Source organism: Dreissena polymorpha, chromosome 13, assembly GCF_020536995.1.
Source record: "Dreissena polymorpha isolate Duluth1 chromosome 13, UMN_Dpol_1.0, whole genome shotgun sequence".
NCBI lineage: Eukaryota > Metazoa > Mollusca > Bivalvia > Myida > Dreissenidae > Dreissena > Dreissena polymorpha.
The window spans coordinates 68,456,893-68,472,080 of record NC_068367.1 but is presented as its reverse complement, the minus strand read 5'-3'; the positions used below and the strand labels follow the sequence as shown (position 1 = coordinate 68,472,080).

General features: G+C 36.7%; 1 protein-coding gene across 6 annotated transcripts; it reads left to right on the top strand.

Moving 5' to 3' along the window:
- Positions 1-2,197: 2,197 nt before the first annotated feature.
- On the top strand, positions 2,198-9,667 carry LOC127854970 (calmodulin-like protein 3). Of its 6 annotated transcripts, none has more exons than XM_052390175.1 (5): positions 2,339-2,500; positions 2,858-2,880; positions 6,942-7,116; positions 7,787-7,872; positions 8,416-9,667. In XM_052390175.1, the coding sequence occupies exons 3-5, from the start codon at positions 6,967-6,969 to the stop codon at positions 8,618-8,620; spliced, it is 441 nt and encodes a 146-aa protein (XP_052246135.1). In that variant the 5' UTR covers positions 2,339-2,500; positions 2,858-2,880; positions 6,942-6,966; the 3' UTR covers positions 8,621-9,667. The 6 variants fall into 6 exon arrangements, with proteins under 6 accessions (XP_052246140.1, XP_052246138.1, XP_052246135.1 ...); XM_052390179.1 differs by having other exon boundaries at positions 2,341-2,487; XM_052390180.1 differs by lacking the exons at positions 2,339-2,500; positions 2,858-2,880 and adding an exon at positions 2,198-2,302.
- The last annotated feature ends 5,521 nt before the right edge of the window (positions 9,668-15,188 follow it).

The following is a 15,188-nucleotide window of genomic DNA, read 5'->3' as shown; positions in this document are numbered from 1 at the left end:
AGTGACATCCCTGATAAGACTGTATGGACTGAACATGCTTATCTTTGACTACTTAACACACATGCATTAAGCCCTGTTTTCCGAAGATGCGGGTCATATGAACAATAATATGGCCGTATTTTACGATGCGTCACTCGACTACTCATATCCCCAAACGAAGCGTGGCAGGCCTTTAAGTTCCCCAAGCAGACATCACGTGTGTCCGATGTTTTATTTCTTCCAGCGTATTCTGTAGACACCGGATGTACTCGGAGCGCATGTCATGAACGTGGACAGGAATTTATTAGTCACGATGTCAATGAAATGACTTGAGGCAGAGCTAATATTTGTCAGGATGACAAAGAACATTAATTACATTGACACTTAATACAGTATTTTTGAAGAAGCGGCTTGAGGATGATTTATTGAAGTAGGGTTGTTTTTTTCACCGGGGATTGCACGCATGCACTCATGACTGCAACTGAGTCCTACTTTTCGTTCGAATAACGGCTTCATGTTGAGTCGTGTTTAATAAATGCTATGCAAGTATATGTGTTATGCCACCAAGTTTTCGTTATCACTTAAAATTTCCTTAAATGTTAAGACAAGACTGTGTTAACATGTGGCCTGGTTTAAAGAATAACGTTTACTCATTATTGATACAACAGATGTTTTTGCGTTTTACAAAAGAATTAAGTAAATTCGAACAAGGTGTACTGGGTTGATCATCGAAAGGTATTTGAGCAGTTTCGCGCGACAATGTTACCTTGAAGCGTGACTTTAAAGGGAACATCGTATCTTCTGACCAGACATCGTAAATGTGCATGCTGGTCTGGAACTACGCCGGCCGCACATGCCATGAGCCAATTTTTACATGACTCGGCTCATTCTTTCTGTAATTGAACAGGGACATACAGATACCCCTTTATATCAACATTGGAAAATCATGTTTATTCTCCGACACCGTTTGTTTTGCAACTTTTGCAGAGCACTGAGGGCGTTCGCCGTCGGAGCGGAATGTCGAAGGTAAACGTCTTGGACGGAGCTTTTACGGTCTCCCAAAGAAGGCGAATAAATAGTCATGCCCGTAAGTGTCAGTTCATTCTAGTTCCAATAAAGATGTAGTCCACAGAGGTTAATCAGGGACGGCATCTTCCGCTTTGTTGGTATTTTGTGTATAAAGGAAGTCTCTTCTTATGAAAACTCCAGTTAAGTAGGAAAGCGTCGTCCCGGATAAGCTTCTGCGGATTACACAAAATAATCTGGGATGACGCTTTACGCAATTGTATTTAGCTCCGATTTTCCAGAATGAGCTGTTGTTAACTTGCTTAAAAGCAAGTCATCCATGCACTAAGTCCGTAGCCAGGGACCGTCGGAACTACTGTTTAAAATGACCGGCCATATCAGGGGAGGTAATCACGTGACAAAGAATCTTGCGACGTCCTTGTCGAGACAGGTAGTTTTCGCCGTTTTATACCATTTATTACTTTTATTATTTTTTAATGCCGCTCACTTTCCAGCCATATCGGCACGAAAGTGATAGGCGTTTATATCGTATTTATAGTCGCTCTTTTACTCGCTGCATATTTCTAAGCGGGTCACAAAATTTCAGCTCCCGGTAAAAAATTCGCAAAATTCGAACCGATCAAATGTATGCTATATGCAATTTCCTGAAATAATGCTCTCAGTCCACGGGTACTATGCAATTTATCGGCCAGCTAGAACAGATTATGTAAATTAACCTAAATTATGGACACTGGACGATTGTATAAGAGAAGAAGAAGCATTATAATGCAAGGTATAATTAGATGTATGAACGATCGAACGCTTTGTGTTTCTAGCGCATATCATCTAAAATTATTGACAGATGATTTATACGGTTTTTTTTTAAATATTTAAACCCGATTTGGAAATATTATCGAACCATTCAAATAAAAAATGGTTTATGAATCAATGTTCGATCATAGTTCTTAAGAAATTTAGGATAAGTACATAGCATTCCTAAACTTGACATACATAACGGGATAACGCTACTTTCATAAAAAAAATGGTAAAGTCATTATTTGTAGTTACATAACTGCTCGTAGTAATTGTGACGATTAGGAAACTAATGCGAATAAGTACTACTTAAAATCCTACATAAGTGGTATACATTTTCAGCATGCCCATTCGACCCTCCCATACATTTGCACTATTTGGTCACAACGAAAACCGCACTGTTAACTAAATGTTATACAATTTAAACCTGCTTTCGAAACTAGGTGAAAGCGCTTTCTTTGTAATAAATCCCTGCGGCCATTTTGTTTCACAAGTAAAAATACAGGTAACTTAGGGTTTATATACACTGTTTGATGCATGAATAAGCGCCACAATGATTGTCAGATATTGTAATGATAAACCACCCATTTTGTCATAAAGATTGAAAACGTAACTGACTATTCAGTCCGTGTATTTAAACGACGTTAGTCCTGTCTTGATAGCATACAGTTTTATTTTGGTGTGCATTTGGTAAGGATTGCGCGTGAGTATATGTTTTTTCTTGCTATGGAGTTTTTATACCGGCACGTGTTTTATGGTTTAAACAAGTGTAATTCATTCTTCTAGATAACGAATAGCAGTAGGATACGGTCGATAACACTTGTTTACTGTTTAAACTTTAATATTTATGTATTCATTTGCACTTTTGCAGGTTTGTTTAAACACAATAGTATAATACGGTCGATTGGACATGATACTGTTTAAATTTAAATTTATGTTTGTAGGTTTTATTAATGCGCACACTTGCAATATCGACTTAACATAAAAGTCTGTTTCCTTTCTTAACACCGTCTTGGATTCTGTACAAGTTCGATTCGCAAAAATGAGTTCATATTTGCAGTTTGACTGGGCGAGTCGGTTAAGGTAAGCTTTTTCTCAGTGACTCTGCGAATCACTGCACTTTTACTATTGACGGTTCTATGTTTATGAACCCACTTTTTGAAAGGTTGGGGGTGGGGGGGGAGGAAGGGCGGTCAATAAGATTTGAAAACCGTCTGCCCGTCCTTCCGCCCTCGAGATGTTGTTTTTCTTTGTTTGACTGTTGTTGTTTTTGTGTTGTTTTTTTTTTTTTGGGGGGGGGGGGGCGCTAACTCAAAAATGGATGTGAACTTGCCAACATATTTAGGTGTGGATGTTTTGAATATACTGTACGGTATCCGAAATTGTAACCCTTTTAAAAACTTATTTGTCGCTTGTAAATAAACAACAACAACAACAGCGTATTATCTTTGGAACCACGAGTTTTATTCCAATCGTTTGTCATAAGAGCACTTAGTTGTTTTGTCAAATCGTTCGACATTTGCGGCTTTTCGAGGGAAATAAGTGTAGTGTTTTTCCCAGGAGGGCAAAGGGGCATGGCGCATTACTTTCAAAAAGGGCATTTTAGCGCGCAGTTTAGGCAAAAAAGGGCAAAAACGTTCCATGTTATTTGCTCCACGAAGCAGTTGTGGAAAAAATAACATATAAACAAGCACATTTAATGGTAATAGATGTATTTAACTTACTATGATTTATATTAATATATTTACCTTGCAATGAACATTTAAGTTCCATGCTGTTTCAATAAACTGTACAGCACGACAAACATAATAAAGCAATATATGCATATGAATCTGATTATACACAGATCCACTAACATATAAATGAAACCATGTTTGTCTTATCCCATTTTCTAACAATAATCTCGACAGATGTTTAAAATAACATTGCGAGTAAATTGATCTCTAACAATATGCAAACACTCGTTTCCGTGACATACATCCACCGAGTAGATTACAAATAAATAAATTATGTTGTTGCTATCTAAAACATTTTTATGCATCGTTGATTATCACAGACATTTCATTTATTCCTTCTTAATGTATAATCTCCATCGTTAGTTCGATCGTTTACGACGTTATTTTCCATTTTTGCCGAGTCACAATTTAATTCTGTATAGTCCGCCATGTTGATAAAATGTCAAATGATGTAAGCGACAGGTGCGCATAGCAACGTTAAATCGTATACGCGATTAGTATTTTGTTAAATTGGTATACGTCTCGGTAATTATTTCAATAATTAGATCTAATTATCTTAAAGACGAAATCGATAAAGAATAAATTTGTTTGTGAATTTTAAAGTAATTATGCGTAAAAAATATGTTTTGATATAACTGAATAATGCATGGAAGGCACAATTGCCACAAGAATAACATCGAGTTTTTCATCAAATGTCTCCGAAGTAATGATTATATCGTGGAGGAGTACACATTGCCGAGCGAAAAGTGCGCTTGGTATAACATAGCCTCCGGCATTATCGATTGATACTGACACGGGGTTATTCACGCATGACTAATTCACAGCTTTGGGGCAGCCAGTAAGACCTAATCGAGCACTGTTATAGATTAAATCTGCTCAATTAAATATAGTCGATTAGACGTTGACGCCTCTCGAGTAAATCAAGCACAGTCGGAGCGTCACAGACAATCAAGGAAGCTGATTTTGCGGACCAAGTTAGATCGTAAGGCAAATTTCGTGGCGAAATTTGCCTTTGAAAAAAAGGGCGCGTGGCGAAATTTGCCTTTAAAAAGGGCAGCGTGGCGATCCGGGAGGGCGGCGTGGCTTTTCGCCACGCTAAAATGGCCTGGGAAAAACACTAAAGTGGAAAAAGTCGGTCACTTATTATGTGTTTCAATACATGTATAATCAGATATACACGAAATCTGAATGTGCTGCTTGTAAATGCATTTACCAAATGAATGCGAGGCTTCAATACTCTGCTTCTTCTTTTTTTCTTTCTTCACTGTTTTTTCATCTAATTCCCTTTTTCGTATTTTTATTCATTTGGGAATTAATTTAGCCGCACGTTGGAGAAACGGGGCTTATGCATGTGCGTTGTGGTTACATTACACTAAATCATTTTGTATCCCTCCGTGGTCCTTTCGAAAGTAGTGCCTATTTCTAAAGAGTTCCCTTTCTCTTCGGTATTAAAAGCAATTTAGCGATCGCACCCATGCGTTTTGTGATTATTTCCTGCATCCTGTGTGTGTCTGCAACATTTTGGCGCATTTCATTGGGGATTACGTTGAAAGATGACTGTTTGGGGCGCGTTTATTGAAGAACGGGGCTTTTGTCGAAATTTCACTTTAAAAACTCTGTTTTCAGAGGATGCTTGCCTTTGAGCGAATTTTACTTTCTTAGAAGTTGCGAGACCATATGTTTTTGACTGCATGTATTAAAAGAGGACAGATTTATCTTAAAAATGATACCGGTCATGCAAAATTTGATATATATGAGATACAAGAAAAATGCTTTGAAAGTTGGCAGTTTTATAAAGGGACCCTATGGGAAATGGAATTAGTGTAATATAACCTTGTGTCATCCCAGATATGTATAAGCTGGCAAATTAGGGACGGCAAATTCCGTCTACACTGAATTGTGCTGTTCAGGAAAAGCTAAATTTAAACGATTTTTTTTAATAAAAAGGAAAGTGTCGTCATTTATATGCCTATGCTGAGTACACAAGCTAATTTGGGATGACACTGTTCGCACGCTTATTAAACCCCGACTTTCCAGAGTCAAGCTAATGTATTAGTTAAATGCTGATATGTTGAAATGGTATATGATGTGACCGAAAACAAGTGAAAAAGAAACCGACTTAATCACGGATATTTTTCTTACATTAGTGCAGCTTCAGGCGCATTAGAAATTTATACCGTAAAACAAATCAAAAGCTTTTATTTAACTTCAGTTGAAGTACACGAAGAGCAGAAAAAGTACTCTTACGGCCACAGCAACAAAATCAAATCAAATCAGTTACCCACATGCGGGAATACAAATATAAAAATTAGTTGCAAAATTTAATTTACCGTGGCCTAGAATACATATACATTAAGTGCCTTACATATGTTATTCGTAAAATGCAAAGGTTGTTAATTTTCATATTTTTACATTACGCTTGAATAATCTCATACAAATGATAGTATTTCGAAATATTCATCTCAACTTAGTATAAAATCTGTCAATTTGCAATTCAGTACAATTCTGTTTTGACAGGTTTCACTTTACAATTTAAAAGATAATAAATGCGCGAGAAAACATATTTCATCGGCGTTCTCTATGTTAAGCATTGTGTATGTTGTTCAAAAGCTATAGTCGTGACACAATACGGTTTAGGCGGCACTTAACGCTTATGAATTGGGCCGTGCTCTGTGAAAATGGGGCTTAATGCATGTGCGTAACGTGTCGTCCCAGATTAGCCTGTGCATCCACACAGGCTAATCAGGGACGACACTTTCCGCTTTAATTATATTTTTCGTTGACAGAAAGTCTCTTCTTTGCATAAATCCAGTTAAGGAGGAAAGTGTCGTCCCTGATTAGCCTGTGCGGACTGCAGAAGCTAATCTGGGACAACACTTTACTCACATGCATTGAACCCCTTTTCACAGAGCACGGCTGAATTAAGCCTCGTTTATTCCAGAGCGAGACTGATATGCAATTCTTCTTGGCAAAGGATACGAAACGGTAGAGGCTAGTAAAATGACCGATTTTTTTCTTCTTTTATAGAAAGACGTGTTTTGATTACGACTGAACGCAACGTTACGCGATGTCTGCTTAAAAAATGTTGCAAATTCCTTTCTAATTCTGATGTTTAACACTCGAGCGAAATATTATGAAACAAATCACAAACCTTACTATGTAACTTATGCATCTACGACGCAAGTATTTTTTTCTCTAAATTAAGAATAAAGCAACATGCTGCTTACATAGTTTAATACCCTTATACATAATTTAATACACTTATAACCACATGTTGACATTACCGATCTAATGATTAATAAAAAATCGTCCCAAAATCTAATATAACCATCACGGTCTCGGACCCCAAATCCACAGAAGGATATTTACGACACTATATTCGAAAACCAACCCATTCCTTCTTTTCAGGTGACATTTACCTTGACCATTCAAAATGTCCTTGACCCAGGAACAGTGTGAGACGTTCTGGAACTCCGCGGACAAGAACGGGGACGGCTTTCTGACCATTCAGGAACTTGCCGTCGCCCTGAGCCTGAGGGGTTACCGCGACCCAAGGAGTAAACTTACTGACAAGGACATCGCTGTAAGTTCAAGAGCACTTCTTTTTATGATCTATGTTATTCTATTATCATTTGTTTGTTTCTCATTTTAAAATGGATTCCGACCCCTTTAAAACAGTTTCTTACAACACAGATGTTTCAAAATTTTATATGTCGTCTCCATAGTTTTCAAAAGAATGACGGATAGGTAATTACTTGAAAGTAAGTTGATTGTCGAATGGTCATAAATGGAGTTAACATTATAGTTTTACTAGCGTCGCAAACAAATATTGAATTGATTATCATCATACTTTTTTGTTCTTAATTCAAGAGATTCACCTGCTTATTGAGTCATCACATAATTAGTAAACGGTTTTATAAAGTTTGCAAACATGAACGATTTATTGATGAACTTCGTTGGTTGTCTAGTCCAATAACTGAACACAATTCTGTTCAAGATGGCGTCCAAGATGGCCGCAAAAACCTATTAATGATGATAACCTTGCGACTATCCACTCAAATTTCATTATTTTGATGTCAATACTGAAGTTTTCGGGGGCAAAAAAGAACACATCGACAAAAGACGAAGTACTCATAGTTTTGCCAAAATCAGTTATCTACGCATTAATTCGTCCACTAAAATAGTCTTCTTTTTAAATTACGAAATTTCGTGCCGACGTATAAATAAATGATTGTAAAGTATTACGATTTCAGTTTATGTTCAATTCCATCGACAAGAGTCAAGACCATAAGATCTCTAAGGCAGAATTCTTCGATGAAATGAGCAAACCCCTTCGCTCGTAAGTGTTCGATGTTGTTGTTTTAGCGGAATTCTGTAATTACATTTTCGTAAAGTAAGACTACCAGCACATCGTTTTTTGTCGAGGTTTTGTCTGCCTGCTTATGCGTGGTTACTATAGTTGATATTATTTAAGAGCGAGCTAGACAAAAAACAACATATTTTTAACTATTAAAACAAGTGGTATATGTAAATGCGGAACAATTCTCGTACAGACACCGGATGAAGGTGCATCATTGTAATATTTGACCGTATATTTTTTCGAAACACAGCGATTATTCAATGTTTTTTTATGCATTATGCTTATTAAAATTTGTGGATAGTTATATATACTATCTTATTGCAATCCATAACTTATTGGAAAAACAATATTTTGCCGATATAACTTATTGTCTGGTATGGGCCATTTTGATGATCATAACATAGGTTTACATTTGGAAAAGACATTTTAATATCAATATTTTATATATTATCAACACATATTAAAAAAAATTACACTGTGTTTCTTACATTTACTTATTTTTTATTTTTTTTTGGTAAACAGCCAAACGCTCGAGGACACTTTTACAGCGTTCGACAAAGACGGAAATGGTTCCCTGTCTCGTTCTGAACTCGAGGCTGTGGTCCGCGCTTCGAAGTGCTTCAAACCAGAAGAGATCCAAGCTGCAATAGCGGAAATATTTAACACCGCAGACATCAATCATGACGGATCTGTCAGTCTCGAAGAGTTCTTGTCTGTCGTTAGCTAACACGCACGCTTTCCCGACCGAGTCCGAGTCCGCCATGTTTTGTCACACGTCGTCCGTTCAATGACGCCTTTACTCGGACATTTATTCGGTCTTAATTGTGGATTTGTTTTCATCTCTGGAAAATAATATAACACGCAATGCGCATTGTATCCATACCGTGAAGTCACTGCGATCTTGTAATCCTGTATACTTAGCTGCGAAACGCATCGCGAATTGCTTATGATTATCTACACCAATCAATAATCCTGTCGTATTCATACACTTTTGAATTACTCATTTACGTACGGCTCGTACGATACTCGAACTCATGACCCACTGTGTACATGCCCTTCATTCTACCAACTTAAATATTGATTTTAATCCACAATAACATAAGTTAAAACATTCCTGTGTTGTTATGCTTCAAATTCAAAGTAAAAGTCAATGTCATATTATTTTCATGCATGGAACTCAAAACATATTGTCGCAGCAACCACATTGCTTGGCGTTAAATTACACACGTCAGAATGATCCGGTATGTATTCCATGCGCGATGTGAAAAATAGGGCGAAACATTGGTTTTATGAATTTCACTGTTATTGTTTAAATTATACTTCTTCCATATTCACCGATTAGTAATATGCACCATTTTTTAAAGCTAATATTGTCCGATAGACCAACAGCAAGTTATATGAGCCTCGATCTGGGAAAACTGAGCCTAACGCATGTGCGTAAAGTGTCGTCCTAGATTAGCCTGTGCAGTCCGCAAAGGCTAATCATAAACGATCTTTCCACCGTAACCGGATTTTTGTTAAGAAAGGACCTTTTTTAAACGAAAATTTCGATAAAAGCGGGAAGTGTCGTCCCTGATTAGCCTTTGCAGACTGCTTATCAGGGACGACACTTTATGCACATATGTTTAGCCCAGATTTCCCAGAACGATGCTCATATAAGATATTGAGTTTGAATCCAACTGGAGCTATATGTGTCGAAAAAATATATAGAGTTACACTGCACGATTTCACAAAATATTATTTGAATAATATAAAGATATTTATGAAAACTGAATACCAATTGTTCTTGTATTTGATCGTTTTCAAGATATGTGTCCCATTTCATGAACATGTATTTACTGTGTATTCACGATATACAACGCAAACGGGATGCTGTCAAGGTGATAACATCCGGTAATAACCTGGTTACAATAATGACGAGGGATGCTCTCGTAGTTTAAACATCCGGTAATAACATGGTTACATCAATGACGAGAGATGCTCTCGTAGTGTTAATATCCGGTAATAACTTGGTTACATTAATGACGAGAGCCTGTAGTTTTGACATTGTTTCACACAGGAACTCCATATCAAAACACAGCTGAACAAACACGCGCATGACAACATTTTCGTCTAAGATCTTTATATGATTTAATTGCATTACAATGGCGTATTAAAAATTGTATTTCTGAAAATACAATTACATATCTTAACATTGCAATGCGGTAATTGGCCATCATAGTTGTATCTTAACATTGCAATGCGGCAATTGGCGATCATAGTTGCATCTTAACATTGCAATGCGGTAATTGGCCATCATAGTTGCATCTTAACATTGCAATGCGGCAATTAGCCATCATAGTTGCATCTTAACATTGCAATGCGGCAATTAGCCATCATAGTTGTATCTTAACATTGCAATGCGGTAATTGGCCATCATAGTTGTATCTTAACATTGCAATGCGGCAATTGGCAATCATAGTTGTATCTTAACATTGCAATGCGGTAATTGGCCATCATAGTTGTATCTTAACATTGCAATGCGGCAATTGGCGATCATAGTTGCATCTTAACATTGCAATGCGGCAATTGGCCATCATAGTTGTATCTTAACATTGCAATGCGGCAATTGGCGATCATAGTTGTATCTTAACATTGCAATGCGGCAATTGGCCATCATAGTTGCATCTTAACATTGCAATGCGGCAATTGGCCATCATAGTTGTATCTTAAAATTGCAATGCGGCAATTGGCGATCATAGTTGCATCTTAACATTGCAATGCGGCAATTGGCCATCATAGTTGCATCTTAACATTGCAATGCGGCAATTGGCCATCATAGTTGTATCTTAACATTGCAATGCGGCATTGGCGATCATAGTTGCATCTTAACATTGCAATGCGGCAATTGGCCATCATAGTTGTATCTTAACATTGCAATGCGGCAATTGGCCATCATAGTTGTATCTTAACATTGCAATGCGGCAATTGGCCATCATAGTTGCATCTTAACATTGCAATGCGGCAATTGGCCATCATAGTTGCATCTTAACATTGCAATGCGGCAATTGGCCATCATAGTTGTATCTTAACATTGCAATGCGGCAATTAGCCATCATAGTTGTATCTTAACATTGCAATGCGGCAATTGGCGATCATAGTTGCGATTGGGTCGGCATTGCAATGCGGCAATTGGCGATCATAGTTGTATCTTAACATTGCAATCCGGCAATTGGCCATCATAGTTGCGATTGGGTCGGCACTGGCTTATCAGGCTTATCAGGGTCGACACATTCCGCCTAAACTGGATTTCCACTAAGAAGATACTTCATTAAAATAAAGATAAACATTAAACGGAAATTGTCGCCCATGATTAGCCTGTGTGTACTCCACATGCTAATCCGTGTCGATACTTTCCGTTTTATGGTATTGTTCGTTCAACCCCGTTTTCTAGAGCAAGTTTCATATCAAATAGAGCATGTAGCTCGCTTAAAGTCGTGACACGTTTCGTTTGACACATCGATACAGACGAGTTAATAGTTTTTGGTGCAAAACAGAAAATTGTGTCGTTTGGTAACGTGAACATTGTGTCGTTTGGTCGTGTGAACATTGTTATCTACGCAGAGTCGTAGGAATGTTCATTTAGAGTGCATGTTGATTTTACATGAACGACTTTTAGAATGCACAACCCGTATTCGCAATTGTATAAAACTATGAATTTTTCGACGTCGAAGTACCATTTGTTCTTAACTTTTATTCGTGTGTGTTATTCATCAAAGTGTTGATTGTTCTTCACCTTAAGAAGGCAATATGTAGTACGTTATTTTTGGGTTGCAATCGCTATTCAAAAAGCATTCCCAAGGCATAACAAATCAGTTAAACAAAGACCACACACAAATTTTGAAAATTCGCTCGGTTTTGAAAAACAAACTCATTAAATTGAAACGACGGCAATGAGTTAATTGTTGCGGAATTTTGTTCTAGATCCGGGCTTCGATACTTAATCTTGTTAAATCATTTAAAAAAGAATGTTCAAATTTCGTTTTACTACTGCGCACAGTGAACTTTAATTACTTAAAACATCACAAAACCTGCACTTGATAATTGATCTTGTTAAACCAAGTATAGAGAGACAATTTTATTTGTGCGTTGTATCATATTTCAACCCAACGGCAAAACATGGGAATGATGATGATGACGAGGATGATGATGATCATGATCATAAAAGATGGTGATGATGATGATGATGATGATGATGATGATGATGATGATGATGATGATGATGATGTGTTGTAACATGGATGTCTTCACCACGTAGGCTTTTAAACCAAGGCGGTAGGGTTAACTCTATGTAGGCAATACTCGTTTTGCTGATTGATCGATACAAAAGGTTTCAAACGCTATATATTTGTTAACGATTGCGATTAATCATAATGCATTAACTAGCTAACATGTTTAATATTTTTCTTACTCAGACATATTATTTTGCTTGTTTGACATTTTAATTACTTGGCCAATTGTAACATGTGCCTTAAACTAAATCTTAATAATCGTCGTAGATGTGTACAATGCTGACGTGATGATATGACGTGATGTGGAAGCGACCTTTTTAAACATTAGCTGGGGAATGCAAGCCTGACTCTCCGAGACCACCACATTTCTGTCTCGATCGATGGAAGACCCATCTCCAACTTCAGATACGCTGATAACATTGACCCCATGGGTGGCACCAGCAGTGAACTCCAAAATCTTACCAACAAAATGAAAGAGCAGGAGCATATGGGATGGTGGTCGGCACGGAGAAGTCGTAGATCATGGTTAACAGCACGACCAACACAAGTGAAGACATCACCATGAACGGGCAGAATATGGAAGAAGTGACCAGCTTAAGTACTTTTGTGAAACCCTGACCAAGGATAGTACCAGTACCGCTATGGTCAGTATAAGAATTGCTATGGCTTCGTTCTTTTTTTAAATCGAAACGAAACACAAAAAGACGGCATTAACACGGAACAAAGTCATCATCTACAATACTTTATTGGATAATACGAATGATTCCATTTAAATGCAATCTGGAACAATGAACGGTCCGGAGAAATTCGCATGGATTTATGAAACAATCCATTGAATAAGTATGCGCTTTATATAAAAAAAAATTAAAATCACTTATTGCGACCTAAACAATTGGTGGCGTAGCATAGATATGTTCATGCGACGTAAATAATTATGACATAAATACGGAATAAGTAACAACTTTTCATTCTTACGCTGTCATACATTTTCAAATATTTTCACAAAAGCTCTCTTTGATCATTTACAGATTATGTTATCACTTAAACCTCTTTTCAATACTCGTCTTAGCAGATCTGCTTTCAATACATAGTTTTAATACATAGTTTTAATACATAGTTTCAATACATAGTTAATAGTATTGACATATGTATGACCTTACGGTCTCAACCTTAACACACATAAATAGACAGATAGCGCATCCGTCTCCGCGCAGAGATTTGACCGGAACCAGCATAGCTCTATCAAATCCCTGCCGTTTTAACCACATTATGGTAACCAAGCCACGAGGCACAATTGTTAACCCGTTGCTATTTTTAGATGTTTTTTAATTAGGATTCTTTTATTACGAAGCTAAACTTATGCCCTTTTTCAAAATGTAAAATAAAATGACACTAATGTTCAGCAAATAATACCAAACAAAAAATAAATCCTTCTAAATCTGGAAGGATTTTCTTGTGATGGCAAGTTGAAAGCGTGGAACGGCAATTTGGCGTGGGGAGTGCAAACGCATTGTTAAAACAAACTATTTGATGCATGCGTTACTTCCAATGAAGAAAGATACGAGAAGCGCTCTTGGAAAACGGCTTAACCATTTGCATGCTGGGATATTTGTCGTCTGCTAAATTGGTGTCTGCTGATTTTCTAAAATCATCATTTTCTTCACTTTTTTCAAAGAACACTATCATAATAGCAAACAGTTTGGATCCTGGTCAGACGCCACTTTTTATGGCGTCTGATCTTGATCCAAACTGTTTGCAACGGCGTTTAAAATTCGGTTCCAGCCCTAAAAGGGTTAATGCATGTCCGAAAGTGTCGTCTCAGATTAACCGATGGAGACAGGCTAATTAGGGACTAAATATTCCGCCTAACCTGGATTTTCGTTTAGACAATTAGGCATTATGTTTCTTCAAATGTGTATATTATTTTCGATTATTATAAGAATAATTTGTAAGTAAAAACGTTTATTGACAACGTGACAAAATGAGAATAATTGTTGACAGTTTAATATTTCGTGCTATTGTATCCCAATAAGTATGTTAACATTAACGTTCAAATACAGAAGTCTTGTGCTTAACGTAGAAATGTCATTTCATGTCTTCGGTTGTGTTATGCGGTTAGAAAGCCAACGAAGTGTTTCAATTATGTAAAACACCTTTAATTAAAGTGATATTATGCGCATTTTTCACTGTTGAAATGAGCTGAAAAGAATGAACAGGTCAAAGAGTTAGTTAAAATGCGGTAACTGCTCCATTATCTACAACTCATCTTTCTACCAGTTGTTTATAAAAATATATATATTATATTCGATATTAAACATGACTGCCCCAGTCCTCTAAGTCGAGCGGAACTGTCTTTTTTATAAGGATCGGAGTTAGTGTTCGTGTGTCGTATGAACGAATTTGCACTAAAACTAAATTTAGATTCACATCGTACATCGAATCATTTCCGTCGTCAGTTGTCAAAATGAAAGTACGGTTGATATTCAAACGCATTATTTTTCTCTTTCCGGGATATTGTTTTAGTATGTTGATGCTGCATTAACAAATATAAGTGTATATGAAGTGAAAACATCAAAAATAAACAACGGTTGCGATAGACATAGCATATACTGTTAGATACGCATAATATCACTTTAATGGGTCATTAAAACAATGCTCGTTATATCCAAAACCTAAATTACATTGGTACAATACTGTGTATACTATTAACACCTTTTATTGCGAAATTCAATAGTTATATAACTATTTTGTTTATGCTACATAAGCGACACGTAATCCACTGTGACCTAAGTATGGTACACCGTAGCAATAAAACATTCTTTTTATACATGCTATCACAAGATTTATTGTCGAATCCCGGTTGATCTTTAAGTAATACAAGTTTAGGTTTTGCAAGCTAGATTCTATATTTGATAAATGACATCTTTAAAATACACATAAAATAATTATTAGAAAAAAAAGCATTTGATTTCAACATCAAATAAACTTCAGTATGTTATTAAGTACCTAACAGGTATTTAATGT